This window comes from Eretmochelys imbricata, chromosome 25, assembly GCF_965152235.1.
Source record: "Eretmochelys imbricata isolate rEreImb1 chromosome 25, rEreImb1.hap1, whole genome shotgun sequence".
NCBI classification, from domain to species: Eukaryota; Metazoa; Chordata; order Testudines; family Cheloniidae; genus Eretmochelys; species Eretmochelys imbricata.
This window is the reverse complement of record NC_135596.1, coordinates 6,240,420-6,268,235: the sequence shown is the minus strand read 5'-3', so window position 1 is coordinate 6,268,235 and position 27,816 is coordinate 6,240,420. Positions and strand designations below refer to the sequence as shown.

Below are 27,816 nucleotides of genomic sequence, written 5' to 3'. Positions count from 1 at the left end.
GTCACTTCCAGTGCGGGCTGCGCTGCTGTCACATCCGCCGCCGGCCGCTCGGAGCCAGGGGACGAGGCGCTGGCTGCGCCGGCCAAGGAGCCTGGAGCGCCCGGGAGCCGCGCCGCGCGCCGGGCCCAGCCTGCAGGGCCCCCGGGGGGATGCGGGGGGCCGCGCCCGGCTCCAGCTGCTCAGCGCGCCAGCGGGCCCGGGCCCGGTTCGGAGCGGGGCTCGGAGCGGGCAGCAGCGGCCCGGTTCGGAGTGGGGCCCGGGACCGGCTCTGAGCCCGGATGCTCCCCGCTCCGGAGCTTGCAGCGGATAAGGGAGCAAAGGTGCCCTGCCTAGCAGCCCCCAGCCCGTCCCGGTGCAGCCCCCAGCCCGTCCCGGTGCAGCTCCCAGCCCGATCCCCTGCAGCCCCCAGCCCGTCCCGGTGCAGCTCCCAGCCCGATCCCCTGCAGCTCCCAGCCCGATCCCCTGCAGCCCCCAGCCCGTCCCGGTGCAGCCCCCAGCCCGATCCCCTGCAGCCCCCAGCCCGTCCCGGTGCAGCTCCCAGCCCGATCCCCTGCAGCCCCCAGCCCGATCCCCTGCAGCCCCCAGCCCGTCCCGGTGCAGCCCCCAGCCCGATCCCCTGCAGCCCCCAGCCCGTCCCGGTGCAGCCCCCAGCCCGTCCCGGTGCAGCCCCCAGCCCGATCCCCTGCAGCCCCCAGCCCGATCCCCTGCAGCCCCCAGACTGTCCCGGTGCAGCCCCCAGCCCGATCCCCTGCAGCCCCCGGATTGTCCCGGTGCAGCCCCCAGCCCGATCCCCTGCAGCCCCCAGCCCGTCCCGGTGCAGCCCCCAGCCCGATCCCCTGCAGCCCCCAGACTGTCCCGGTGCAGCCCCCAGCCCGATCCCCTGCAGCCCCCAGCCCGATCCCCGGCAGCCCCCAGCCCGTCCCGGTGTAGCCCCTAGCCCATCTGGGAGCTGATTCAATCCCCCTGTATCGCCTCCCCCAGCTGCAATCACCTTCCCCCGCCCCCCAGTCCCATTAGAAGCTGATTTCCCTGCGCCCCTTCTTTCCCTCTGCCCCAACTGCAGCCGTCGCCCCGCACTCCCCGCCCCGGCTGCTGGTGTCTTCCTCCGTCGGCTCCTTCAATATCTCCAGCTCCGAACTTGCCCTGCTCAGCGGGGCCCAAGGCGCCTGCAGGATGTGGGGGTGATTATGGGGGTGATTATCCCATTGTTCTAGCGTGCTGTGGGGGGGGTGCACTGTTCGGGGGAGGGGGGCCCTTTCCGGGCATTGACTTCTGCAAGGGCAGGGTTGCAGCCTACTTGTGTAAATCCAAACGCTGCCCCCCCCCCCAACCCCCCAGTTAAGTTTGGAGTTAGATCCTTGGAGAGAGGGGCTAGTTTTGGTTTCTTTTAAGCAGTCGTAAGCCCCGGCGGTTCTTCTGCCCCCCAAATACTGTCTTCATACCGGGTGCATGTGTGTCTGGGACTAGAGATAAGTGTGTGTTTGTCGCATGGATACTTCCATGTATTTTGTAGCTCTGCAATGGTGCTGTGTCTGCAGTGTAGATAAGTGTGTGTGTTTGGTGCCGATAAGTGTGCGTCTGGGCTGCACGAGTCTTGTGTGGGCCGGGGAGTGACACGAGTCTTGTGTGGGCCGGGGAGTGACTGTGTCTGTAAGAATCGTAGACTATCGGGGTTGGAAGGGACCTCAGGAGGTCACCTAGTCCAACCCCCTGCTCAAAGCAGGACCAACCCCCACTAAATCATCCCAGCCAGGGCTTTGTCAAGCTGTGGTATCGAAAAATGTGTGTCTGCAGTGTAGACGGGGGTGTGTGTGTGTGTTTTCTAATCCGCGTGTCTGTAGAGTAGACAGGTGTGGGCGTGAGCCTGTGCTGTAAACGTGTGAGTGTGTTTCTACCCTGCCTGTGTCTATAGCGTGCACAGGTGTGTGCCTGTAATACAGGTCACTGGGTGTGTGAGCGTGCCCTCTGGTGTTGTCTCGTGCGTGTGTCCGTGAAAAGCGAGCAAACGTTCGCGTTAGTGTGTGCGTCTCCGGGTGTGCCTGTCATGCATACAACGGGGTCGTGCGGCCGCACGTGTGTCTAATGGCACGTGTGTAGGGTGCATCTGTCATGTCTGCGTGGCAGACACCTGTCCAGTGTGGACAGGGGTGTTTCTCTGTGTGGTATGTCTCTGATGTACCATTAGAGGGGAGCAGCTGTTCTGCTGAGTAGCTGCACAAAGCACAAATATCCCAGCCGGAGGGAAGAATGAAATGGAAGGAAGTGCGCCTCTGATCCTGGGACCTATTCTTTTTTTTTTGGGGGGGGGGGGGCGCTGAATAGATTATTTTCCATCTCCCTCCTGCCCCCCATCAGCTTGTGTTGGGAGGCAGGGGGAAGTCACAATCCTGCTTTTTCCTACACTGGCCTAAATCCCGAGGACCTCCATTGATTTGAGCACAGCTACTCAGGATTTACACTGGGGTGAGATCAGAATTTGGCCCTTAATGTAAAACAAGCCCCAGATGGGGGGGGGGGGGGGAGGGAGGGTGTGTGTGTAATCCAGTTATTCTGGGAGTGGGGGGGATCCAGTTATTCGGGATAGAAATATTTCCATATAAGCCTTCTATTTCACAGGCCTCTCTTTCCTTCCACCCTTTCCTCTTCTTTCCCCGCCTGCGGAAGCAGCTGGAGTAGAATTCCTCGGGGTCTAGGCTAGTTTAACATTCCTCAGACAGGAGGCTCTGCCCAAACTTGCAGAAACCGCTTTGGTGTGTGTGTTAAATTCTGTCTCCTGGCTGTGAGCATATGCTGCAGAATCGCTGCCCCGTGCGTGGGGCGTTGTGTAATTTCTGGAGTGGATGTGGTGCTGCGCGACGATGCATAGGATGATAGCACACGCAACATGCTAGCCCCATGTCCGTCGTCTGAGCTCTGTGTGTGTGTGGGGGGGGCAGGGAATCTGTCAACCGGATTGCAGGATCATGACCATGGTGGGCATTGTGTCTTGTGTGTGGGGTTTGAGGCGCAGGAGGTGTGTCGCGTGTGTTGGTGATCCGTGTGTGTTTGTCAGAGTGTGGCTTTGGTAGGTGAGTGGTATGAGCTGCATGTGGTTTTCGGTGTGTTGTGCGGCTGTGCTGTGTGGGGGTTTTGGTGGCAGGCGTATGATGGGTGGGTGAATTATGTGTCAGCAGAGTATGGCATGGGGGTGGTTTTTTTGTGGCTTTTAGTGATGGATGTGTGTTGTGTGGGCATACTGTGTGTGATTTATAGTGAGTGTTGTATGTTGCGTGGGTGGTTTGTGTGTGGTTTTCGATGAGGTGAATGTACTGTGTGGGTGTTCGTTTGTGTGGTTTTTGATGAGAGTATGTGTTGTGTGGGTGTGTATTGTGTGTTGTGTTTTGTGGGATTTGGAGTGAGGATGGTATATTTTGTGTGTGTCTATTGTGTATTTTCCAGCAAGGGGGTTGTATTGTGTAGGTATAAAGTGTGTATTTTCGGTGAGGTGATGGGTGTTATGTGTTTTTCAAAGAAGAGTGTGTATTGTGTGTGTTTTTCTGGGGAGGGGTGTTTATTGTTTGGTTATGCTGTGTGTGTTTTTCTGGGGGGGGGGGGTGTGAATTGTGTGGTTGTGTGCTGTGTAGCTTTCGGAGCGTGGGCTGGGATGCTCTTTTTTGCCAGGTTGCACTACCCATGGTTTCTCATCAACCCCTTGTCCATCCCCCTTCGGTCCTAGGGTGTTGCCGACCGGTGCGGACGGACAGAGGGTGGCCGACCTTACCTTGACCGGCGCCGGGGTGTGCAGCAGACGCCTGGCCCGTTGGTTGTGACGGCCGCCATGGCGAGGGCAGGCTGAGGAGACGGGCGGTGACCAGGCCGGATCTGCTGGTTTTTTAAAAAATTCCTTTTGATTTTGTTCGTTAAATCGAAAAATAAACTGAACTCCGCGCTCGGTGCTTTCTCCGCCGCCATGAACGGACTGTCGGTGAGTGAGCTGTGCTGTCTCTTCTGCTGCCCGCCCTGCCCCAGCCGGATAGCGGCCAAACTGGCCTTCCTCCCCCCGGAGCCTACTTACGCCATGGTCCCCGAGCCAGAGCCCGTGGGCAGCACCAGCTCTCTGAGAGGAGGCACCGCGGGGCGATGGAAGCTGCATTTGACGGACCGGGCGGATTTCCAGTACGCCCAGCGGGAGCTGGACACCATTGAGGTGTTCCTAACCAAGAGTGGCCGGGGGAACCGGGTCGGCTGCATGTATATCCGGTGTGTGCCTGGCGCTAGGTGAGTGGCAAGCTGCGGACGGGTCTGGGAGCTGAACCCTCTTTGCAGAGCAGGGGGTAGGATTCCCGACTCAGTTGGGCCAAGGGTCTGATCCCCTCCTGCAGGTCCTCTGTCCGTGACACCTTGTAGGGAGCGTGCCATCCTGTGCCAATGCAGCTCCGACATGGTGCCACTTCCTGGCCTGCAGCGACCCGGTGCCAGATCGGGCACCTTCCCAAGCGAGATGCCCAGTCACAGAGATTTGGAGACGCCCGGGCAAATGCTCACTGCAGGTTGGCTGTCAAAACCTGTTTTGCTCATAACTAGAATTGGGGATGGAATCAAACAAAAAGATCAAAGCGGAGGGAGGTAGTAAAGTCACAGTGCTTGGGGCACGGAATCCTGGGTACCATTCCCAGCCCTGCCGCTGACCCGGACACCTGGGTTCCGTTCCCAGCCCTGCTGCTGACCTGGGTTCCGTTCTTAGCCTTGCTACTGACCTTGAGCAAGTTGCTTCCCCTGCTCTGTGACTCAGTTTCCCCCATCTGTAGAATGAGGGGAATGGCGCTATACTGGTGGGTGGGTTGTGCCGCTTAATTAGCTGATAGTTGTGAAGTGCTGTGAGATCCGCCAATGGATGCTGCTGGTGCAGGGCAGAGGGTTATTGAATAATAATGGCGAGGCTGAATGCAGGCGAATGGGTGAGGTGTGCTGCGCTGGGAGTGTCCAGGCTGCCTGTGGGGGCTCTGCCCCTTTGCTGGAGACGTTCACAGCTCGTATGGGGGCCCTGGGGACTGCTCCCAGGCTCCCAAGGATGTGTTGCCAGGTGAGGCCTTGTTGCCCACCTCTGATTGGCCACTATTCCCTCACTTGAGCCTAGGGCCTGGGCTCCAGCTTGCTGGCACCTTGGTTCAGGTGGCAGAGCTGGGGGCAGTGAGGGGTGGGGTGAGTGGTAGCTTTATTTATGGACTGTGGACCAGCGCTGGCTCCTTTCTGTGTCTCTGCCCGCAACTGATCTTCAGCCCCACTCCCCTGCCCCACTCAGTGGGCTGGGCTCATTAGTCTCGTTAGCTGAGTCTGGGGTTTCTAGGCCCTGACTCGCACCTGGAACCCCAGCCGCTCTCCTGAGCTAGGAGTGCCAGTGGAATCACATCCCCTCCCCCGAGACCTCTGTGCCCCTCACCCCCCCAACACCTCCCCCCCAAGTCTCTGTGTCCCACATGCCATGATTTGTGAGACCCCACACTTGCTCAGGCATCTGCCCTGGTGTGTCTTCCTCCCCATTCTCACCCTGCTGCCAGAGGGCATCGGTCCGTGAGCTGCTCAGGTTTCACGGTTCCTCCCAAGAGTGCGTGTCCCCAATCCAGCAGCCACGTCTCCCTCCCTTCCGTGCTGCCCCACTCCTTCCCGCTGCCTTCGGTGTGCGCGGGTTGGGCCTTGATAAACCAAAGCAGGGTCCCTCGCAGGTGCTGCGCTAGAATCACAGCTGTGGCAGGACGGGCATCGAGAAGACCCTCTCTGCTACCAGCGGGGAGCATATAAGGAGGCCAACGAGCCCCACAGAATGTCAGTTTCAATTAACCCTTTCCCTTCCCTCTCCAGGCCCACCCTCACCCCACGGACACTACATAGCCTTTCCCTAGCCCTGGCGAAGGGCTGGGGCTGCCTTCTCCTCAGGGCAGGCGTCTGTTCGGTACCTCTCCATCCGCTGGATATGCTGGGGTGGGTCTCAGCCCAGTGGCTGGTTGGTGTCCACGACGGAAGAGCCACGATTGGATCACCTGGCCAACTGTGCAGCAGTTTGGCCAAGGACCGACAGGCTGTGATCCCAGTGCTAGCCCTTGCAAGTCAGTCCGGGCCCATGGCTGGGGTGGGCTGTGGATGTACTGTGCAGAGGGGCCGTTGCTCTCCAGTGCCGCTGACCGCATAGTCCACGGGTGCTTCCCAACCTGTTCTGTCTTGGGGTCCCGCTCCCACTAAGCCAGGATTCCCTTCCCACGTAGCAATGCAAGGTGGGCAGGGGTATTGTGACCCTCAAGATGAGAACTCACGACTCAGGGCAACTGGTGGTTTCCATCTCCAGGTGCCCAGCCTGAGACGGCTGGGGAGTGCTGGGCACCCAGGACCCCAACTGGCGTCATTGAGCTCCGCGGCTGCTCACCACCTCTGAAAAGGACACCCATGGGCTGATGTCCTGGCCCTGCGGAAGCCAGTGGGAGTTCTGCCATCGACTTCAGTTGAGCCGGGATATAGATTCATAGAGTTAAAGCCAGAAGGGACCATTAGAACATCTTGTCTGACCTCATGTGTATCACAGGCTAGAGAATTGCATCCAGTTGCCCGAGTATTGAGCCAAATCACTCGTGTTTGGCTAAAGCAGTGGTTTTCAACCTGGGATCCATGGGCCCCTGGGGATCCACAGACTATGGGGGTCTGCACCTCCATTCAAAATATTTTAGGGGCCCGCAACTGAAAAAAAGTTTAAAACCCCTGGGCTAAAGCATCTTGCAGAATTCTAGATTTGGGTCTAGGGTCTAGATTTGAAGACAGCCAGAGGTGAGACTCCCTCCTCCTGATAGCTTGTTCCAGTGATTGATCACTAGGCTTCCCTAGGTGTTTGAAGTTGTGATAATAGAAGCCAACAGAGTCAGGGGCTGCTTTGGCAAATTTGGGTCTAAAATGTTAGAGATTTTATTTCTAAATAGGAAAAAAACCAAAACAACAAAGACAGAAGAGATTTAAAGTCACAAATATGATATATTTATTTCCTACTTCACCCCTTCTATTTGATCTGCGATCATAGATTCAAGGCCAGTTGGGACCACTTTGGATTATCTACTCTGACCTCCTGCGTAACACAGGCCAGGGAACTGCCCCAAAATAATTCCTAGAGCAGGTCTTGTAGAAAAAGATCCAATCTTGGTTTGAAAACTCAGTGATGGGAAACTCCACCGTGACTCTTGGTAAATTGTTCCAGTTGTTAATTACGCTCGCCGTTAAAAATGTATGCCTTATTTCCAGTTTGAGTTTGTCTAGCTTCAACTTCCAGCCATTGGATCGGGTTGGACCTTTCTCTGTAGACTGAAGAGCCCATTATTAAATATTTGTTCCCTGTGAATAACATCTTAACACGTAGAGACCTAGATCTTTGCTGTCAACCCGCCTTGCAGGGCAGAATAATCCCGAGATGGATGGAGGGCGTCTCAAATACTTAACTTACCTTCTACATGCCCGGGCTAGCAACTATTCGTCATGGGCAAGTGAAATATCACTAGTTCCCCATCTGCCCCCCATGATTCTGTGCTTTTTAGGTTCTTATTCCTTGCCCATCACTTGCCTTTCTGATCATCTTGGAGAGCGTTTATTATGTGTCTTACAAAGTGGCACCCAGAGGCACAGTTGTGCCGGGTGCTGTTGATTTTGTGCCGGGGCAGGTACATTTTGCTAGGCTGCTTGGGGCTGATATTGTGCCACTCTTATCCAAGGCTCCATGCTCCCCCCTGTAGGCTGGGGTGGAACTTGTCTGGCCCACTCCTAAACCTCCAAAAAGTGATGGCGGCTCCCAACACCCGGCAGTGACAGCTGGGGAAGGGCAGACCAGGGAGCAGCACCGAGGCCTCCTCACGTTGTGTGTGCCCTGCCCTAGAGTCTGCTGTTCATCCTGCCAGCGGTTAGGGCTTGCAGGGGCACGGCTGAGTTTGGGAACTGGCAGCTGCTGCGTAAGCTCTCTACACGGCCGGGGGCTTCGCAGCTGCCTTTGGAATTCCTGGGTCACTGCCTTTGTTCCTGACAGCTGACATGTGGCGTGATGCCTGTTGCTTGGGCCACCGTGGGCATTGGGTCTCTCAAACTGGGTCGCTCTTTGGATCGGAGACCTCCAGAGGTCAGTGACTCAGCAGGGGGCACTCCCCTCCTTGGAGGCAGTGCTGCCTGATGCTGCGTGGGTGGAAGTGGGTCTTTCTGTCCATGTTAGACCTGGCTCCTGGCTAAGGTAGTGACCTTCTTCTGAAGCGAATCCTCCCTGCAGGGTTTTCCACACTTCCTGTCCTCAACGATTACATAAGCGTGCCAGTGCAGGGTTAAACAGCTGCTGTGTTCCCACTCCAGAGGTGGATGCCTCTTAGTGGTGGGTGAAAAGGTCCCTTATCGGTGTAGAGTTCCTGCTTGTCATGAAACTTAATGAAAGGGCGTTTGCGAAGGGCTTTGACAGCGTTAGCAGCATGAGACCATGTCTACGCCAGTGTAGCATTGTCGTGCAGATGTTTCCTATAGCGGTGGAAGTTAACCCACCTCTCCGAGCGGCAGTAGCTAGGTTGATGGAAAAATTATTCTTCTTCAAGTAGTGTCCCTGTGGCTGCTCCGCTTAAGGTGCCCCTTGAGCCCTTGGTCGGAGAATTTTCCGCTAGCAGTGTCCGTTTGGGCCGCGCATGCGACCTATACCTCCTTATGCCAGACACCGAAGCCATATAGGGTCGAGCGGGCAAACCGCCCTCAGTTCCTTCTCTAGTGCCTTGGCCTGAGACGGAGCCCTAGTGTCCTCTTGGGTCTCTCCTCGGCCCCAAGGGTGTTCTCCGAGGTCCTGGCGGTAGTGGCTGCTGACCCCCGACAAGAGGTAATCCTGGATTATCTGCTGGATTTGAAGAAATTAGAGTTATCAGTTAACCCAGTTAAGGTCCACTTGTCTGCAATATCAGCCTTTCATCCGAATATAGAGGGATTTTCCATATTGGCTCATCCTGTATCTAGGTTTTTTATGGGTTTGGGGAATCTCTACCCCGAAAGTGGAGACCCGACCCCAACCTGGGACCTCAATCTGGTACTCAGTTACTTTATGAAACATTTGAATTTACGGCAACCCGTTCTCTACTCCATTTATCTATGAAGACAGCCTTTTTAGGAGCCATCACAACGCCGGTAGAGTTGGGGAGATTTGCACCTTGATGGCAGAACTCCCCTTTACAATAATAACGTTTCTTTACACCCACGCCCTAAATTCTTACCTAAGGTTCTCTCGGAGTTCCACCTCAACCAATCTATTCATCTGCCATTGGTTTTCCCAGAGCTATAGACCTATGTAGGGGTTCTGTTTTCATACCCTGGATGTTTGAAGAGCACTGGCCTTCTACTTGGATGGGACCAAGTGATTTCAGAGGTCACCCAGGCTGTTCATCTCCTCCATGGATATAGCCAAGGGATCTACGATTGCTGCTCAGAGATTGTCGAGGTGGGTAGCTGGATGTATTGTCACTTGTTATGAGACCGCAAACGTTCATCTTCCTCAAGGGGTGACAGCACATTCTACCAAGTCACAAGAAACATCCACAGCATTGCTTAAGAACATCTGATGTCTGAGATGTGTAGGGCTACCGTGTGGGCTTCAGTACCTTCATTTTCAGAGCACTGCGCCGTGATCCAGGCCATCCGATCTGATGTGGCTCAGGGTACAGGAGGACTATTTTCAATTCTGGACTCAGTTCTGAAGCTCCCTCCTGCCTGTGGGGAAATTGCTCAGAAGTCCCCTGAAGTAGAGCACCCACAGGGACACTACTTGAAGAAGAGATGACTCACCTCGTGCAGTGACTACAGTTCTTTGAGATGCGTGTCCCTATGGTGCTCCCCTGCTTGTTCTGCTTCGCCTCTGCTTCAGACGGTTCTCTGCAGAGATGTTTGGGTGGAGAAGGCACGGAGGACGGTTCGCCGACACACCCCTATATAGTCTCGGGGTCCGGCACGACGAGGCTAAGGGGCATGCGCTGGCTGAACGGGCATTGCTATTGGAAAATCTCCAATCAAGGGCGCGAGACGCACACGCACATCTGAAGTGGAGCACCCCTGTGGACACACATCTTGAGGAACTGCCATTACAGCTCACGGGGAGGAACTTCTTCGTCAGTTGCCCTAGGCTCATCTGTGCTGGGGGTTAGGTTGACTTAACTACTGCACTCAGGGGTCTGAACTTTTTACACGCCCCCCCTCAAGTGACATGGCCAGGTCAGTCTAAATTGTAAGTGTACATAGCAGGGCCAGCAGAGAATGCTGGATGATACTATAAGGGTTTTCTCAGCCGGAGTTTGGAAAGCCCATTGCACAAGTCAGGTATATAGGGTATCCAATAAAGTCTGCACCCCACTTCCAACCATCATGCAACCTGTTTATACCACGTGTCACAGGAGAAACTACAGCAGAACCTCAGAGTTCCAAACACCTCGGGAATGGAGGTTGTTCGTAACTCTGAAGTGTTCGTAACTGAACCAAACGTTACGATTGTTCTTTCAGAAGTTTACAGCTGAACATTAACTCAGTACAGCGTTGAAACTTTACCCTGCAGAAGAAAAACGCTGCTTCCCTTTATTGTTTTAGTAGTTTACATTTAACACAGTACTGTCCTGTATTTGCCCTTTTTTCTTTCTTTTTTTTTTTTGGTCTTGGCTGCTGCCTGATTGCGTTCTTCCAGTTCCAAATGAGGTGCGTGGCTGACTGGTCTGTTTGTAACTCTGAGGTTCTACTGTATGCTAGAAATGGATTTAGACATTTTAAGGGGACTTATCCCTCCACCTGTAAATCCCAGCCCCTGAGGCCCTGCTCAGCACACAGAAACTACAGTGATTTTAGCTAAAGTAGATTCTGAATCTGGTAACAAACCAAATTAAGCTTTTCCCAGGAGGAGGCCCTCACGAACACGATTTAAGTGTGTCCGCACCAGAGGGCTGTTTGATCTAAATTTATTTAGAAACCGATTGACTTAAATCAGCCCAGTTTCTGTGTTTCTAGACTAAAAGCCCTTTGCTACCATGACCAAGATTTTTAAAAGCAGCTCAGCTTCCCATTTAGGCGTTAGGACCTGACTTTAAATGCTGTTTCCCATCCTCCCCCGTTCCCCTCTGAATCCTGGTCCTTGTGTCTAACTACGGCGCAGCTCAGAATGGGCCAGTCACACCCTTCCCCCCCCCCCACACACCCACATCCCCTCACGCCCCAAAATAACCTCACATAGTTTGTCTGTACATAAGCATTGTGGCTTTCATGTGCACGATTTTAGGCCCTTCTGAAGCGAGAAATGAGAGCTGTATTTTCACGTAGTATAAAACACCTGCTGAAGCAACATTGCCTAGTGGGTAGAGCACTATATTGGGTCTCAGGAGACCTGGGTGTTTCTGGCTCTGCCACTGACCTGTGGATGACCTTGGGCAAGTCCCTTCCCCTCCCACCATCTGTCAGCCTCCTCTGTTTAGGCTGCAAGTTTTTGGCACAGGGGCTGTCTCTTACTATGAGTCTGTGCAGTGCCTAGTATGATAGAGTCCTGATCTCACTTGGGGACCCCTAAGGGCTCCTTTAGTACAACTCATCAATAGTAACAGCAGTCAGACCTTAAACTTGAACTGGTGTAGGCCCAAGTTTACCCATCATGGGCATCTGGCCAGCGTAAATTGGGTATAGCAGTGGAATAATTTTGGGTATGGCTGCTCCAGAGGAATGAATAAACTTTGGGGCAGGTTGGTTAATAATCCCTAGTTTGTACGCAGCACTTTCCATCAGGAGATGTCAAAGCACTTTACAAAGGAGGTCAGTGTCATTCGTCCCATTTTACAGATGGGTAAACTGAGGCACAGAGAGAGGAAAGTGACTTGCCCAAGGACTCCCGTCAGGCCTAGTGGCAAAGCTGGGAGTTGAACCCAAGGCTTGATCCAGAGTGCTGGTGAGGAGGGCAAAGGGCAGCGATAAGTGCAGTGTATTACGTGTCTGTCCCCGCACCGTGCATGTGGGGCGATGTGTATCTGCATTGGCGTGGTGGCCTGCAGGGCCGGTGCGGCAAGCTGGAGCCTGCCCCTTGGCACCTGACGTTGGCTCTGGGAAAGTCAAGGGCTCTCCCTGCCGCCCAGCGGAAGATGCTGCCCACAGCTGTCGCTGAGAGGAGTAGACGGCATCGTGGCCAAGGCACCTGGAGCACAGCTGAATTCGGCTGGGCCGGCCTAAGTTGCTGGTGGGGGGCGTGGGGGAGGAACCAACCCAGGTGATAGGGAGTGAGGCCTGAACCAGGGCAGGGGGCATGGGTGAGAGAGCCTGGAATCCAAGGGTCACCCAGACAGACCATACCAAAGGTCACCGAGCCAGATTGTACCAAGGGTCAGCCAGATCACACCCAGCCAGACCATACCCAGCTGGACCGTACCAAGGGCCAGCCAGACCAGCCAGATCACACCAAGGGTCCCCCAGCCAGACCATACCCAGCTGGACCGTACCAAGGTCCAGCCAGACCAGCCGGATCACACCAAGGGTCCCCCAGCCAGACCATACCAAGGTTCAGCCAGATCACACCAAGGGTCCCCCCAGCTGGACTGTACCAAAGGTCAGCTGTACCATACCACGGGTCAGCCAGACTGTACCAATGGCCAGACAGCTCATACCGAGGGTCAGCCAGAGCAGCTGGCCCATACCAAGACAGCAGCTGGGGGAGCGGGATGGGGACAAGAATTGAAGAGCTGAGCAAAGCAGAAATGGGAGGTTTTCGCGTAGTCCATTTCTGACCGTTTGAAGCCTGGCCGAGGTCTGGGGTTGGAGGCTGCTCTGGGGGGCCGCACTCCCAGCCAGGCCACCTGCTGCCCAGCCCCCTTCCCGTCCCATCCTCCGGCACGGTTGGCGCCGATGGGCGGTTCAGGCTCTCCGTGGCCGGCATGAGGTCACACTGCCGTCTGTCGGAGACACCAGCTCTGGCTGGGGGTCGTCCCGCCTTGCATCCAGGCTCACATGCCCCGGATTTTGGGATGTGTCTGCTGGGACCCTGGTGCCGTACGTCTGTCCTGTGGGGCTGTCCTCCTGCAGGCAGCGCTGGGACCTGGCGGCAGAGCAGGCCGGGCGAGGGGGACTGGGGTTGGCAAAGAGGAACTGACTGCCCATGAGTGGGATTTCTGCCTCCAAACGTGCCAGCCAAACCAGGAGTGCCATGAAGAGCTGATCTAAGCACAGACCTGCCCCCGCTGTTCTTTGCAGGCGCCTGGATTTAGCACATGATGAGGACAGGCTGGGATTGCAGGGGATTTCTTTGCCTCTAAGCTGACGAAGTGTGTTAGCACCTGGTCTGGCTGCAGATGCCGCCAGCCAAGCCTCTCTGCCTTGTCAATTTTGGCGGCCTCATAAACGCCGGCCCCGTCTGGCTGAAGGCGCGTGTGCCAGCTGCTCGGTCTCTGATCTTCTCTCTGGCGGCTGGGATCCAAGGAGCATGTGGCTCCCTGCCCCTCCCTTCCCCCTGGGCTGCGGACTGCTCAGAAGCTGGTTTTCCCTGGTGCACTTCGAAGATCTGCTCTCCCCTCAGAGTAAGGCCGAGTCACATCCCCTGGCCTCGCTCTGAGCAGCATTCGCACTTTGATGCTCACAACACGCCGAAGAGGGAGGAGTGCCCCCCATCTTACGAAGGCCCCCACACCCCGCAGCACAGCATGCCTGAGCACGTAACTGAGGTTAGCTCTGCCCCAGGGGAAAGAGAGACAAGATGGGCACAGTAATGCTTCTTACTGGACCAGCTTCGTTGGTGAGAGAGGCAAGCTTTCCAGCCACACAGAGCTTTTCTTCAGGTCTGGGAAAGGTCCTACCAGCAAAATGCAAGGTGGAACAGTTTGTTTAGCATGAGTAGCAGCATATATTGTAAGTAAGGGGCCATTCAAGGTAGAGTTGTCCATTAACACCTCCACAGTCATAGGACAAAAAGAGGGGGTCAGTGGGTTACGGATTGTTGTAACAGCCATAAAGCCAGTGTCTCCGTGCAGTTTGTGATTTTTAGTGTCTAGCAAAGTTATGAATTTAAGCTCCCAGGCTCGTCTTTTGAAAGCGTTGTGCAGGTTTCCTTTGAGGACGAGGACTGACAAGTCAGGTGTGGAGTGATCGCTTTGTGAAAAGTGTCCACCCACAGGGTGATAGGGTGTGTTTGGCTTTTATCATTTCCCTGTGTAAGTTCATTCGAGAGCGTAGTGATTGTCTGGTTTCACCCACACAGCTGTTATTGTGGCATTTAGTGTGCTGGATGAGGCACACCACGGGCTGTGATAGGCACATGGAGGACCCATGGATCTGGAAAGGTGTGTTGGGATGGGGGTGTTGATTGTTGTAGCGGTGGAGATGTGTATGCAGGTTTTGAATCTGTTGTTCTGGCAGGGTCTGGGGCCGCTTTGCGCTGGTGTGTCCTGGTCTGTGGAGAGTTTGCTTCTGATGAGCTTGGAGAGGTTGAGGGTTGAAGGCCAGAAATGGGGGTTCAGGAATGATTTCTTTCGGGATGGGCTCCCCATTGAGTATGGGTTGTAGTTGTTAGATGATACCCCGTATGGATTCCAGTATGAGGAGGTGGGTGACAACTAGGGGTGTGCTGTTGGAGGGGGTTTTATTTCTGTCCTGAAGCAGGTTCTCGTGGGGTTTTGGGTGGCCCGTTCCATGACGCAATCTACTTCTCTGGTGGCATGTCCTAGTTTGGTGAAGGCGGGTTTAAATGTGTTAAGGTGTGTATCCCGGACCTTCCCCTCGGAGCACATTCTGTGGTGCCTGAGTGCCAGGCTGTAGAGAACGGATTTCTTGGCGTGTTTGGGGCGGTTATTGGATCTGTGAAGGTAGGTGGGGAGATCCTGGGGTTTCTTGTATATGGTTGTCTTGTAGGGTTCCATTGTGGAAGCTGATCATAGTGTCCAGGAAGTTGACGCTAACGTGGGAGTGTTCCAGTAAAAGCTGGTCCCTCCTCCCGCATCTTGTCTCGCTGGTCTCCTGGGACCCATGCGGCTACAGCTACACTGCAAATAACCGGTGGGAAGAGTCACCCACTCCCCTCCCTCTGATGTGGTGTTTCTTAGCCCACACCATGGTGCCAGGCCGGTGTGAACTCAGAGGGGAGAGTGTCAGACTCATCACCACTGCCCGCAGGTCTGCAGAGCCCACACCAGGCATGCCCCAGGGGCCGGCCCGTGGGGCAGTAACAACGGTTCCTGCTGCTGTTGCTTCTGCTGCCGGCGGGCGGCGGAGCGGGGAAGGGGGGGGCAGCGGCTGCTTGAGAGACTTCGCTGTTCACTTCAGTGGAAGGTCGTTGCTCTCTGTGGGCGCTTGGTGGGCCCAGCCCCCTGCCCTCACTGGGTCTGCGCCGTCTGAGGCGTGCAGCCTCCGGCCTCTTGCCCCTCCCACTAGGAGCACGCGGGCGGGGGGGGGCGGGGGGGCTAGAAGAACGTCAGTTAGACTGAGCTGGGGGGTGGTCAAGTTGGGGAGGGGGCTGGTGCTGGGGAGGGGTTGGGTTCCGTTCTGCTGGAGTTACCTTTCCATCTCCCGTCTCCTCCCATCCTGTTCTCCTCTGGAATGACATTGGCACCGGCCCTCCCCTGTACCTCCCCCTCCTTTGCCCCCCCCCCAGGCTTCTCCGTGCCCCCTGATCTCCCCTGCATCCTCTTCCCTCCCAAATTCCCCTCCCCCATTCCCCCTCCTGTGGCTCCCCCAGCCCTTGGCTAGCGAGGCGCTCCCAGCGGCTCCCCAGTCCTGTGCTGGGTCCCTGTGGGGGCAGGCAGTTGGCAGAAGGCTGCAGTGCTCAGCAATGGCCCAGGGCCTCCGGCTGCCCCTCTCTGTGCATTAACCCGCAGCTCTGCCCCGGCAGGTTCACGGTGCTCTTCTCCCATGGCAACGCTGTGGACCTGGGCCAGATGAGCAGCTTCTACATCGGCCTGGGCACCCGCATCAATTGCAACATCTTCTCCTACGACTACTCGGGCTACGGCGTGAGCACGGGGAAGCCCTCGGAGAAGAATCTCTACGCCGACATCGATGCGGCCTGGCAGGCCCTGAGAACGAGGTGAGCTCTGCCTGGGGCCGGCTAGCCTCCCCAATGGCCTCACAGGCCCAAGGCTGCTTGGGAAGGGGAGTAAAGGGAAGTGGGTACAGGAAGATCTGGCCTTCCCGGAGTCCTGCTCAGGCAGTCAGTGCCTGGGGACCCCAGGCCTGGCATAGAGGGGCTACAGGCTGCGATTGAGGGGCATCACAGAGCTGTGGATAGGAAGGACCCCCACAGCTGAGATAGCAGGGGGCTGCAGGTCAGGACTGGAGGGCATCGGCAGAGTTGGGGGGGATCCCAGGGCTGGCATAGCCTGGGAGCTGTGGGTCAGGTTTGAGGGGCATGAGTGGAGCTCAGGGACAGAAGAGCATGGGAGGGGGAGGGCTGCAGGTTAAGGTTGAGAGAGGCACCATGGCCCAGTGGATAGGCCTTTGGAGATCTGAGTCCCACTCTGTGACTTTGGGCATGTCTCCCCTCCATGCCTCAGTTTCCCCATATGTAGAACAGGGAGAATGATACTGACTTGCCTCATAGAAGATGTGATGAGGGGTTTTGCTTATTGTGTGTCAAGTTGTTTGAGAGCCTCAGATGGAAGGTCATGTGCTAGAGCAGGGCCAAGGGTTATTTATGATCTGGACGACTGTCACCTGGTGGGACAGATTGCTCCTTCGGGACAGCTGTAGGGTGAGATTTCTGGGGCTTCCAGCTGCGTGCGCAGTATCGGAGGGCAGCTTTCCCTGCGGTTGCAGAGCCCCTCTGCAGGGAGCCAGGGAGCACAGACGTGGCACAGAAATAATGGGGGCGATAGGAGGGAACCCACCACACCTTTGTGAACCTGGAAGAAGGTTCAGGTTTCAAAGCCTGAGAGTTGGGCTAAAAGTGGGGGAGTATTTTGGGGCAGATTTCTCAGCTATCTACAGAGGAGAGACAGCCTTGTGGCTTAAACCTCAGAGAGCTAGGACTCCTGGGTTCTCTTTCTGTCTCTGCCACCAACTCAGTGGATCATGTCACTTCCACCTTTCAGTGCCTCAGTTTCCCCATCTGTTCAACAGGGAGGACCCAGGCTTGGGTGGATAGATGTGCATAGGGAGCCATGTTCCAGGTGAAGGGAGGCGCCCAGGGACTCCTGACTCCCAACTCTGGAGCGCTCCACTGGGATGAACCGTCCGGTGTTGCTGGGAGATCACATGTTTCTATGGAGTCCCACCAGGCTCCATCCTCTCGCCCTGCGACATGAAGCTGTTGGGGGATCTGGCAAGGCAATGCTGGCTGCAGCACGTGGCCGCCACCCGGCTCTGTGCCTCCACCAACAAGGAGCCCCGTCCCCCAGTTCTCTCGTCAGCCTAGATCCACACCAGCGTGAAGGCAAGTGTCTGAGGCTGAGGCCAGACAATACAGGGTGAGGAGAGCTCTCCTAATCCCAGCATCCCCCGACCCAGGCCACGGCGGGAGACCACTGGTAGCACGTGTGTGACTCTCCCTCTCCGGGCCCGAGCCACAGATACTGCGAGGAGAGCTGGGGAAATATTTCCACTGAAACTTTTTCCAGCGAAAGAGGCAGATTCAGATTGACCAAAACGTTTTGCGAATTCACCGTAATTTCTGCAAATGGTTTGTAGCAAAAAGCTCAGAATCAAAACGTCAAAATCAGTGGCGCCCTGAGGAGGCCCAGCTGGCTCAGAACACAGCAATTTGGTGGCTCAGCATTTTAGGTGGCTGGGAACCCGTCACCCACAGTGAGATGCAGGCAGCCCAGCTCGAGGTCACCGCAGAGAGTGCCGTGGGGGTGGGGAGGGCCAGGAAAGCCCCGTGGCCTGCACTGTGGAAAACAGGAAACCTCACCGGGCGAGACAGCCACTCGGAAGGGGCTCGCAGGGGAGGCCGCTGGTGGGGTGGGGGCAGGGCTGAGCTAATGCACGGGACGGTGCGGGTGGGCAGGCTCCGGGGGAACCGTAGGGACGGAGCCTTCCCCTTGGGGTGGCCAGTGTGACCGTGGTCCAGGGCTGGGTGCTGCCAGCATGCAGGGGGCTGGTGGGTCCCAGCTCAGCTCCCAGGGGACACGGCCAGTGGAGATGGTTGCTTTCACTGGCCACCATCTCAGTAGCCTCAGCGACGAGGCCAAGGGCTGCCCGGGCCCCAGAGGCTGAACCCCTCCTTTTTGGGGCAGGTGGTGGTTAGGGACGGGGGACAGGTGGCAGAAGGAAGCATCCTGGAGAACCAACCATGATGCATGAGCCCCGCTGACTCGGCGCGAAGGGACGGGCCCGGATGCTTTCTCCTGCCACGCGTCGATCGGCGCCAAGGGGGCCTTTGTGGATTGGATGCCGGGGGCTGGCGGGTGCGTGGCTGGGAGTCTCAGAGGCTGCCCTGGAAGTGCCCAGCAAGGAGCTGTGGGGAGGTTTGTGCCCTTTTTGATATGGTAGGAAGAGGGTCTGGAAGGTTTGGTTTGTTCCACCTAGTTTTGTGTCTGGCGGGGGCGGCAGGTCTGGTTTAGCTGGAGCACTCCTGGGGTGACTCTGGGATGTGCAGCAGGAGCTTTGAACTGGATGACAGGGTCACTGAATCTTTTTTCCAGGGAGTGTTTCTCCTACAGGAAATAAGGCAATAAGGGAAGTGGTGTGAACAGCCTGAGTAGAAATCCCTTGACCAGGACTCCCCTGGGGGGCATGGTCTGCCCGTGTCTAACCCTGTCGACTCTGCTGTTGCTCAGCGTCTAACCGGAGCCAGGACGCCTGAGTCCCCAATGTGACAAACCACACTAGGAAACAAATAAAGCTTCAGGCCTTTTCTGCATGTCATCAGAGAGCACCACATTCCCCTCCCCCCACGCAGGTTCCCTTTATTACTAGTTGTATTAGAGCCAAGCTAAACCTGGGCCCATTGTCCCAGGTGCTGAGCAGACACAGTGAGACAGTCCAAGTCCCAGAGCACAGCCTAGCTAGACAACAGAGACAAAGGGCAGGCAGGGAAACTGAGGCACAGGGTAGGGACTTGCCCAAGACCATTCAGTGGCAGCACTAGGAACAGAACCCAGCTCTTCTGAGTCCCACTCTGCTGCGCTACCCACTCGGCCGCACTCCCGCTACTGAGCAGAGAGGCGGGTTCCTCCTGTGGTCTTCGGAGGAGGCCACTTGTCCCTCCTCTGGCTGCCTAGTGCCTGTTCGGAGAGCCGCCGGCCCTGTCATCCGGGCAGTCACAGGCAGGGGCCGGCGTCTCTGCAGAGGGGGAAGCAGGAGGGAGAGACCGGAGGCCGCGATTTATGTGGTGGTGCTAGACAGTCCCAGCCCACCCAGCTGCTTTGCTCTGGGGTGACTCATCGCCCGGTGCCGTGGGGAGCCTTCCGGTTTGGGTGACGTGGGCTGGGCTCTGTTAAAAGAGAGAAGCCACAGGGTGGGGCTGAGCACTCAGCAAAAGAATCCGCCTTCCCTCTCCAGGTTCAAGCTGAGCCCAAGGCAGAAATGACTAGTGTAGACAAGGCTCCCAGCCCTGAGTGGGGGGCTCATTGGCCAGTCCCTCGGTACCAGTATCCCTCTCCAGAGCAGGTGTATGCCTTCACTGGCACCGAGAAATCCGACTGGCAATTCAGTTGTATTTCACCCAGAGGGAAGGATCCAAACCGGGGGAAAGACCAAGCCCCCGCGGGGCTGACTGGGCCTTAGTAATTCAACCGGAGAGGTGTGTCCTTCCAGAGCTGGGGATGTGGGGGGAGGTAGTTTGCCCGGTTGTTGCCCAGGCTGTGGGTAAACAGAAGCCTCTATCCCCACGACTGCCAACGCGGCATGCGGCATCTTCCCCCAGCACCGAACGCCCTGGGGAAATGTACACTGGAGCCACTGACGTTGCTAATTGCTCAGCGTCTGCCTGGGTCCTGTGCGCGGCCCTGCCTCCGCCCGCGGCGTTGTGCAGAAGTAGGTCACAGCCAGGCGGATAAGCGATCCTCGCCCTACAGGGCTCGTGATCCAGAGAATCCCTGCGGCCTGGAGCAGGCCAGGGGGATGGCGTGTAGCTGCGGCCGTCTGCTGGGGAGGCTGTGCTGGGCAGTTCGGGTTGCAGGGTCGGCTCGATGCCTTACTTAAATTGATCCTGGGTGGGTGACAATGAGACATGGAGCCCCCCAGACCCGACGGATCCTCCCAGCCGTCAGTGGCCCCTGCACCCCACAGTCCCTCTGCTGGCTCCTGGCTGGGCCGCCCTCCTGCCCAGGGCCCTCCCTGCCTTGCTTCTGCCTCTGCTTCTGCTCCCAGCACTTCCCTCCACCACCCCCCCTGCCCTCAGCAGCTCCCCGGGCCCGGGCCCCCCGCTGGAGCAGCCGTCCCCTCCTCTGCCTCCCCCAGGTTTCCCTGCCCTACATCAGCCCCACAGGCCTGCACGGGACTCAGTCATGTTCCCTGTGGGGAACGGATCAGGACCCAGGGATCTTAGCGTGCCCAGGACCGGGGGGGGGGGGGGGGCGGGAGGCACCTCAGGCTGGTCCGATTGAATCTGGGCTGGGGGGGAGCCAGCCACCTGTGGAAGGGGCGAGGCCCGAAACCCAGAGGGGATAAGCCAGTCACCATGGCAACCTCTGCGGTGCATGTAGGTTGGCCCGGGGATGGATGTTTGTTTCAGCTGATAGCGTTGGGGGGAGAGGCTAGGAGAAGGGGGGCCCTGCTAGGAGTAGGATCAGGCCCAAGGGCGGGGTGCCCCACGTTCCCCCCGCCCCCCAGCAGGAGGCAAATCAGTGCCACAAGCCCGAGTCGGTGTTTTCGCTGCTGTGCAGGGTTCAGCTCCCTGCTGCGGCTCTCGGGGGGAAGCCCAGAGCCCCCCTGCAACGGCTCCTTGGGAAGGATGGGAACAGGCTGCTGCGTGGCTGGGACTCGGGAGTCCGGGGTGCATGGCCCAGCTCTGCCTGTGTGAGCGTGGGTGGGTCACTTGGTCTCTGTGGTTGCGGGTGGTTAACCTGCCTTTTGCCCAGGTGGCCTGCAGGGAGACAGCCGGCTTGGGCTGCCCTTTGCATTGCCCTGTACTGGGGTCCCCGATGGGCTGGGGGGAATCCCACCACCTAGTGTCCTCTGCCCAGGGACCCTCACTCTCAGAGAGTCATAGGAGCCAGGCCTGTCGGACCTTCCAGCCCATCTCCTGGCCTGGGCGGGACAGTTCCTTGTTCGCCATCAACCTGTTGTGTTGGGATTTCCCTTTGGGGCTGCAGGGAGATGTCTCCCCCAGCTGGACAGCATCTGGGAATTAACCCCCCAGATTCCCTTCCTGCCCAGGTACGGGATCAGCCCGGAGAACATCATCCTGTACGGGCAGAGCATCGGCACGGTGCCCACCGTGGACCTGGCCTCCCGCTACGAGTGTGCCGCCGTGGTGCTGCACTCGCCCCTCACCTCGGGCATGAGAGTCGCCTTCCCCGACACTAAGAAGACGTACTGCTTTGACGCCTTCCCCAAGTGAGTGTTCCCCCCACACTGACCCCCCCCCAGCTGGGGAGATTGCTCAGCTCAGGCTGCCAGGGGACGATGGCCCAGTGTCCACATGGACTCCAACTGCAACTCGCCCTTGCAGGGGTGGGGGGCAGCACATGAGATGGTGGGTAAAAGGTGAGCCTTGGGGCTGTTTTCTGTGTGGATGCCTTGGAAGGACATCTGATTATCCCCTGGGGAGGCGCCCATCTCCGCCGGGGTGCATGGATGTCCATTGGTGCCAGATGGCAGGATGCAGACAAACTGTTAAAGTGCCTGGGTCTGAAAATTGGGGCCCCTCTGGCTGCCAGCTGCCCTTCTGGAAATCCAGCCACCCCTGTAAGGGGACGGGGAGGCACCGGTTTAATCCCACCCTCCCCCATTCTCGTGCTGCCGCCTCACCTGCTGGGCCCCAAAGCCAGCCTGGGGACCGAAGGCAGATTCTCCTCCAGAAGTGGCCACGCATCCCCCAAAACAGCGAGATTACAGGGTGCCTGCATGGTGCTGCTTTGTACCCACAGCACCCCGCTTGCATTGGAACCTCAGCCTGGGGCCTTCGAAGTGCCTTGCAGACATTAGTTGCCCAAATGGGCATGGGAGGCTTTTCCTGTTTGCGCAGCATCAGCAGAATGGGTTGTTAAGTTCCCGTCGGCGCCCCTGTGTAATCACAGTGACAGCCGTGGCTCTGGTTTGCCCTGCAGACCTCTACGTCTACACTGCAGTAAAACACCCGGAGCTGGCCTTGGACCGCTGATTCGGGCTGTGGGTCTATAAAATTGCAGAATAGATGTTTGGGCTGGAGTCTGAGCTCTGAGACCCCTTCAGCCTGAGCCGGAATATTTCCTGCAATTTGATGGCCCTGCGAGCCCGAGTCAGCTGACCCGGAGCAGCCACAGGTGTTCTGTAGCCATGTACACATACTGTCAGTTACAGGCAGCATCGATCACAGAATCATAGAAATGTCTGGCTGGAAGGGACCCGGGGAGGTTGTCTAGTCCAGCCCCCAGCGCTGAGCCAGGACTAAGTAAACCTAGACAGGTTTTTGTCCAACCTGTTCTTAAAACCCTCCAGGAACAGGGATGTACCGAAAGGAAAATCCCCAGGGAACTGTGCCAAGAGATATGGTGGATCCTCCATCACTTGGAATCTCTGACTGGCGATCAGTCGGCTCTTTCTAAAGGACGCGCTCAGGCTCCCTGAGTTCTGAGCTCATTGCAAGAAGCACTGGGGGAAATCCTCTGGCCCATGCGTGCAGGAGGTCGGAGCAGATGACCACACCGGTCTCTTCTGGCCTTGAAATCTAGGAGTTGACAGGGCTGGCTGGAAGAAGCCCCCTGTTTTTACTTGTGGTCGGAGCACGGCGGAGCCAGAGTCCCTGGGGTCTGTCTTCGCAGCAGAAGAGGTGCGTTCTGAACTCAGGTTAGCGAACCAGGTGAAAACCGTAGTGAGGGCTTTGGACTGGGCTGAGCAGATGCAGATGGAGCCTGGAGTGGATCTTGAGCTGCCATCTGAGCTGCCATGTGCTATTTCAACCCGAGTTCAGAACACGCCTCTTTGGGTCTGAGGGCCAATCCATGTGGAGCCCCTGCCCCCGATCTTGTGGCACCCCTAGCAAGCCCACTATTGTGGGCAAACACTGGTCTATGGGGTGTTAGACAAAGGACACACAGCCCCTGTCGTGAGGGGTTTGCAGTCTAGCTGGGGGGGGGGGGTTTGCTGCAAGTCCTTACCATAATTCCTCAGGCCCTCCACCCCCAACAGATTGTGCACAGGGCTGTGAGCTAGTTGGTTGCTTCCCCTCCTCCACCCCAGAGGCAGCTGCATTTCAGTGGTGGGGCCTGGGCTGCAGCATGTTCTGGGGCGCCCCTCGTGGCTGGAGGTGCTCGATGCAGGGCAGCGTTTGCTCAGGGGTTGTTTGCTTCTCTCCTCCCGGCAGCATCGAGAAGGTGTCCAAGATCACTTCGCCCGTCCTCATCATCCATGGCACCGAAGATGAGGTCATCGACTTCTCTCACGGCCTGGCACTGTATGAGCGCTGCCCCAAGGCCGTGGAGCCCCTGTGGGTGGAGGGGGCAGGCCACAATGACATTGAACTGTACAGCCAGTACCTCGAGCGCCTGCGGAAGTTCATCTCCCAGGAGCTGACCAGCCAACGCAACTGAGCCCCAGCTGCCACCCCTGACTCTGACCCAGAGGCAGGATCGGGCCGCGCTGCCCCCTGGAGGTGTAACAACTTGGGCAGCCTCAGCTCCAGCCCACACTGAGGCTGGCGAGCTGGCGGGACGTGGCCAGTCCTCAAGTCATTGGTGTTTCCAGGCACTGTGCTCCCGGCTCGGCCCACCCTCCGCCTCCCCGCCAGACGCTACAGACGGGACGTGCGGGATGGCTCCCATTTCAGCCTGGGCAGCCCCAGCCCATGCGGTGGGGAAAAGACCGGCTCCAGCTTCCCGACTCCTGCTCCAAGTGCTGAGGCCACTTTCGATCCGTCTCTGGAGCTTGCCGTGGGTTCTGTCCCCCCATCCCCACTGCAGACAGCCCTCTTAGTTCCTTTCCCATCATGCAGCTGTTCTGCCATGAGCAATGAGATGTTTTGGAGTCCTGGCCCTGCCGCAGGTTTGAGGGGGTTAATTATCCCTGAAGAGCCCCATGCCTTTTCCTATCTGGGATCTGATCACTGCATGAGACACCCCCCACCCCTCCTTCTGCCTTACCCAGATCAGTAGCATCAGAATGGAGGAGCAGGGCTCTCTGGCCCTGAGCAAAGCTTCCCTTGGATCGAACACCAGTGAGGACCAGGAGGGCAGGGATGGAGGAGACCGAGTGGCGTTTGAGCTCCTTGCTGGGAAGGAACGGCCCCGACGTGCAACCCCTGCTCCCTGAAAAGGGTCGGGCAAGCATGGTTAGGAGACATGCGCTGTCCCCGATCTTCGGCATCCGTCCTGTTTTCTCTTTCCGCAAGACTCCCCTGTATTTGGGGCACCCCCTTTCTTTACTCCAAATATCTAGAGACAGATCCCTCGAGTCACGCTGGAAGGAGGGAATCGAAGAATAAAGATTTAAGATGTAAAATTTTACAACACTTCTCACCAGGTGCCCATCTCGGGCTTTTTTACACCTCTGGGCGTCCCAGATCGGGTGGTTCTAGAGTCCAGCACAAGGGACAATTTATGACACTTTACACAGTGTGATGTGTCACGCCAGCAGCCTGATTTCCCCCTTCCGCCCAAGTAGCACACAGCTGCAGGCCCGTGAGCCCAGCATGAGTTCACCAGCAAGGGCAGCCACCCCGTGCCCCCTCCCTCCCCCACTATCATGCCCCCCCGTCTAAGGTGGATGGAAGCCACTGGGGAACCCTTCTCTTTGCCAGCTCCATTCTGGGATGTGCTGCTAGGGCAAGGGGGCACAGGAGATTTATGCCACTTCCATTGCCCTCTGGATTCTGGGGACTGAACCTGCCCCCGGGCTAAGTCAGAGCAGCCCCGGGCTGCTTGAAGTCTCTGGCTTTCTGTGCTCCTATTTCTGGCTCCCCTCCCCACAGTATCCGAGCCCCTCATGATTGCTAATGTATTTATCTTAACCTCCCTGGGAGGCAGGGCAGGGCTCATATCCCCGTTTCACAGAGGGGAAACTGAGGCACCAAGCGACTGGGTCAGGCTGATTTTAGTGGGAGTTAGGCAAAGGTCCCCCAGTGAGTGTGTAGCCAAGCAGGGAAATGAATCAGCCACTGGACCAGCTGTCCTCTCCCCAGAAGGGTGGGCCAGTGCAGAATCTCTGATGCCATGTGCTCTGTGCTGGGCCTGTGCTAGGGAATTCATCCCCAGGGCCTTGCAACATAACGGCCCCTCTGTGACCCCAGAGCAGCGTATGGGGACCAGCGGAGGCTGGGCAGGGAGGGGGCAGACTAGCCCGAGGGGTGTAAATTACCCCAGTTTAGAATGCGTCCCCCTGACCTAGTCTCCCCTTCCCCCCATTTATTAGGGTCCACAACAGAATCTCTGCCCCGGGTGAGTTCCTGACGTGCTGGGCGGGAGGTTTGGAGCCTCTCCAGAGCTCTGGCTGTGCTGGCATTTTCCCCCCATTGCTGGGCACGAGGCTGGTGCAAAGCCACCAGCGTTACGGGCAGCTGGGGCCCCTTGCCACATTCCTGCAGGTGAGCAACAGCACACGAGGAGCCAAGACAGACCAGGCCTCAGCCCCCTTGACCCCCCTCCCGATTCTGACCTGCATGTGCATCCCCTTCGCTGCAGGGCTGAGTTTTAACCCCAAATGCCACCAGGCCTGGGCAGAAAACGTGTGGGATAAACGTGGCTCTCGGGAGAACGAGTGGGAGCTAAGCTGGGAGGGCTGGTATCCCTCAGTCCTGATCTGCACCCTGCTCTCCTACACCTGGGGTCTCCCCTGCCCCAGCTCTACCAGTCCCAACCCACAGCCCCCTGCCATTGCAGTCCCGGGCTCCCCCTACCAGCTTTGCTGATGACCAGCAACCTTGACCTGGCTGCAGGGCGGGGGGCGAGTGGGTCAGTGCAACAGGAGGGGGAGCTTGTAAAGGGGACCCAGTGCAGAGGAGTGGGGCTGGGAGAGTCGGGGGAAGGGAAGGAGACAAGCCCCACTAGCAGCCAACGAAAGCCTTGTGCCCCAGGTTCCCTGACGCCTGGCTCTGTCCGGTGGCTCTGAGTCCCGGCGGGGTTGGCGGTGGCGGGAGGGGTGGGGCCTTCCTCGGTCTGGGGCAGCGTGTGGGGAAGAGACGTGTGCAGGGGACACTGCTACTGGAGTGACATGTCCACCGTCCACACGGGCATTCACCCCACCCCAGGGTCACACCTGCCCCCCCCATGTGCATACTCCCCATGCACCCTCCCCACGTGCACTCGTATACCTCCCCGTGGTCACACTCACCCATGTGCACACTTACATTTGCACATCCACACACAGAAGTACACACCCACCTACACACTCCCACGTGCACTCCCAGCCATAAATATAAGAGCCCGCATCCCCCCCACAGACGTACTCACACCCACATCCATGTACGCCCACACCCAGGAGCACCCATGCATGCTCCTCCTGAGGGATGGGCTGGAAGCCCCAAGCCCTGAGACTGGTCAAAGCAACAGCAAATAGAGAGTGAGCAAGGCCTTTTCCAGCTGCCGCAGCCCCGATTGCTAGGCCAAGGGCTGCTGAGTTAACCCCATACCCGGGGGAGAAGGAGCCTGATGTGTGTGTGTGGGTGGTGGTGGGCGGGGGGGTTCTGAAATGGACCCACCCAGCTCTCTGGGACCACCTACGACCCCCTTCCTGGCGTGGAGCCCCTGCCTGGCTGCAGCCCCCATTCCCAGGAGCAATTAGCGGCTGTGCCAGGGAAGCTGTGAACGAATTGTCTCTTCGAGTCGGGCTGTGGGTGAAACAGGGACAATCAGTGACTCCGCCCGGCCTGGCCCCTCTACACACCCCTGGCCCCTTTGCTTATGGCGGCCGTGCCAGCCAATGGGGGGCTCACCGTGCCCACCCTCCACCCCTCAAGACGGCCTGATGTGGGCCGTGGGGGGGAGCACCAGAGACCTGGCACTGGGGTGTTGGGCACTCACCCACTGGCATGGCTGGAGCTCGGCGGGGGGGGTGTGGGTGGGCATTCGGTTTGGGGCCTGGCATGAGGAATGATCCGACTCCCTGCCTCGCCTGACAAGGGTGCCCATGTGTCCCTATCAGGGCAGGGGCATGGCCCATGTGGGGTGTGCTAGGGGGTCCCTTCTGACTCAAACCTGCTCACATCACAGCTGTCCATTGCCCCCCCCACCACCACGCTGGGCGGGTCAGCCCCTGCTGGTGCGCTCAGTGCCCCCCCTCGCCAGGGACGTTCTGGAGGGGCCCGGGGCTGGACTGGGGCAGATCACACACCGGGGGGCGGGGGGGGCCCACTTTGCAGAATGGCCCAAGCTTGAGCTCCAGAAGAGCTAATCAGACCCACTCGGGGGTGCTGCTCTACCCCATCCCCCCCACTACAAGCCCCAACTGGGCTCCGTCTGTCCCAGGCGCGCTCTGGCTGCTAGCCCTGCGGCCCGGTTGCCAGGCCTTCTCCGAGCAGCCCTGTCCCAGCACTGCCTGCTCCCCTCCCCCAGGCTGGTCTCAGAGTCCTGGTCCCCCCCCAGGCTGTGATTCCCTGTTGCCCTGCACGTCCCCTCCCAGGCCCGTGGCCTCCCGCAGCGTCAGGTGACGCGCTAATCTCCTTCGGGGCCTGGCGGGGCTCGGGGGCAGTCATGTGCGTGGGCCACGCCGCGGGTCTGCTGCCCCGGTCTCCGCTGGGCGGACTCAAAGGAGCTCATTGTTCGGCCCGGGACCAGAAACTGAGGT

The 27,816-nt window shown here is 57.9% G+C and overlaps 1 protein-coding gene across 4 annotated transcripts; it reads left to right on the top strand.

The window, feature by feature from the left end:
- Positions 1 to 24: 24 nt before the first annotated feature.
- ABHD17A (abhydrolase domain containing 17A, depalmitoylase) lies at positions 25 to 24,545 on the top strand. 4 transcript variants are annotated; one of them, XM_077842136.1, is made up of 6 exons: positions 25 to 320; positions 1,064 to 1,181; positions 3,716 to 4,257; positions 15,851 to 16,045; positions 21,277 to 21,456; positions 23,405 to 24,545. In XM_077842136.1, exons 3-6 carry the CDS (start codon positions 3,950 to 3,952, stop codon positions 23,628 to 23,630), a joined length of 909 nt encoding a protein of 302 aa, XP_077698262.1. In that variant the 5' UTR covers positions 25 to 320; positions 1,064 to 1,181; positions 3,716 to 3,949; the 3' UTR covers positions 23,631 to 24,545. The 4 variants fall into 4 exon arrangements, with proteins under 4 accessions (XP_077698262.1, XP_077698261.1, XP_077698263.1 ...); XM_077842135.1 differs by having other exon boundaries at positions 1,064 to 1,193; XM_077842137.1 differs by lacking the exon at positions 1,064 to 1,181.
- Positions 24,546 to 27,816: the final 3,271 nt, after the last annotated feature.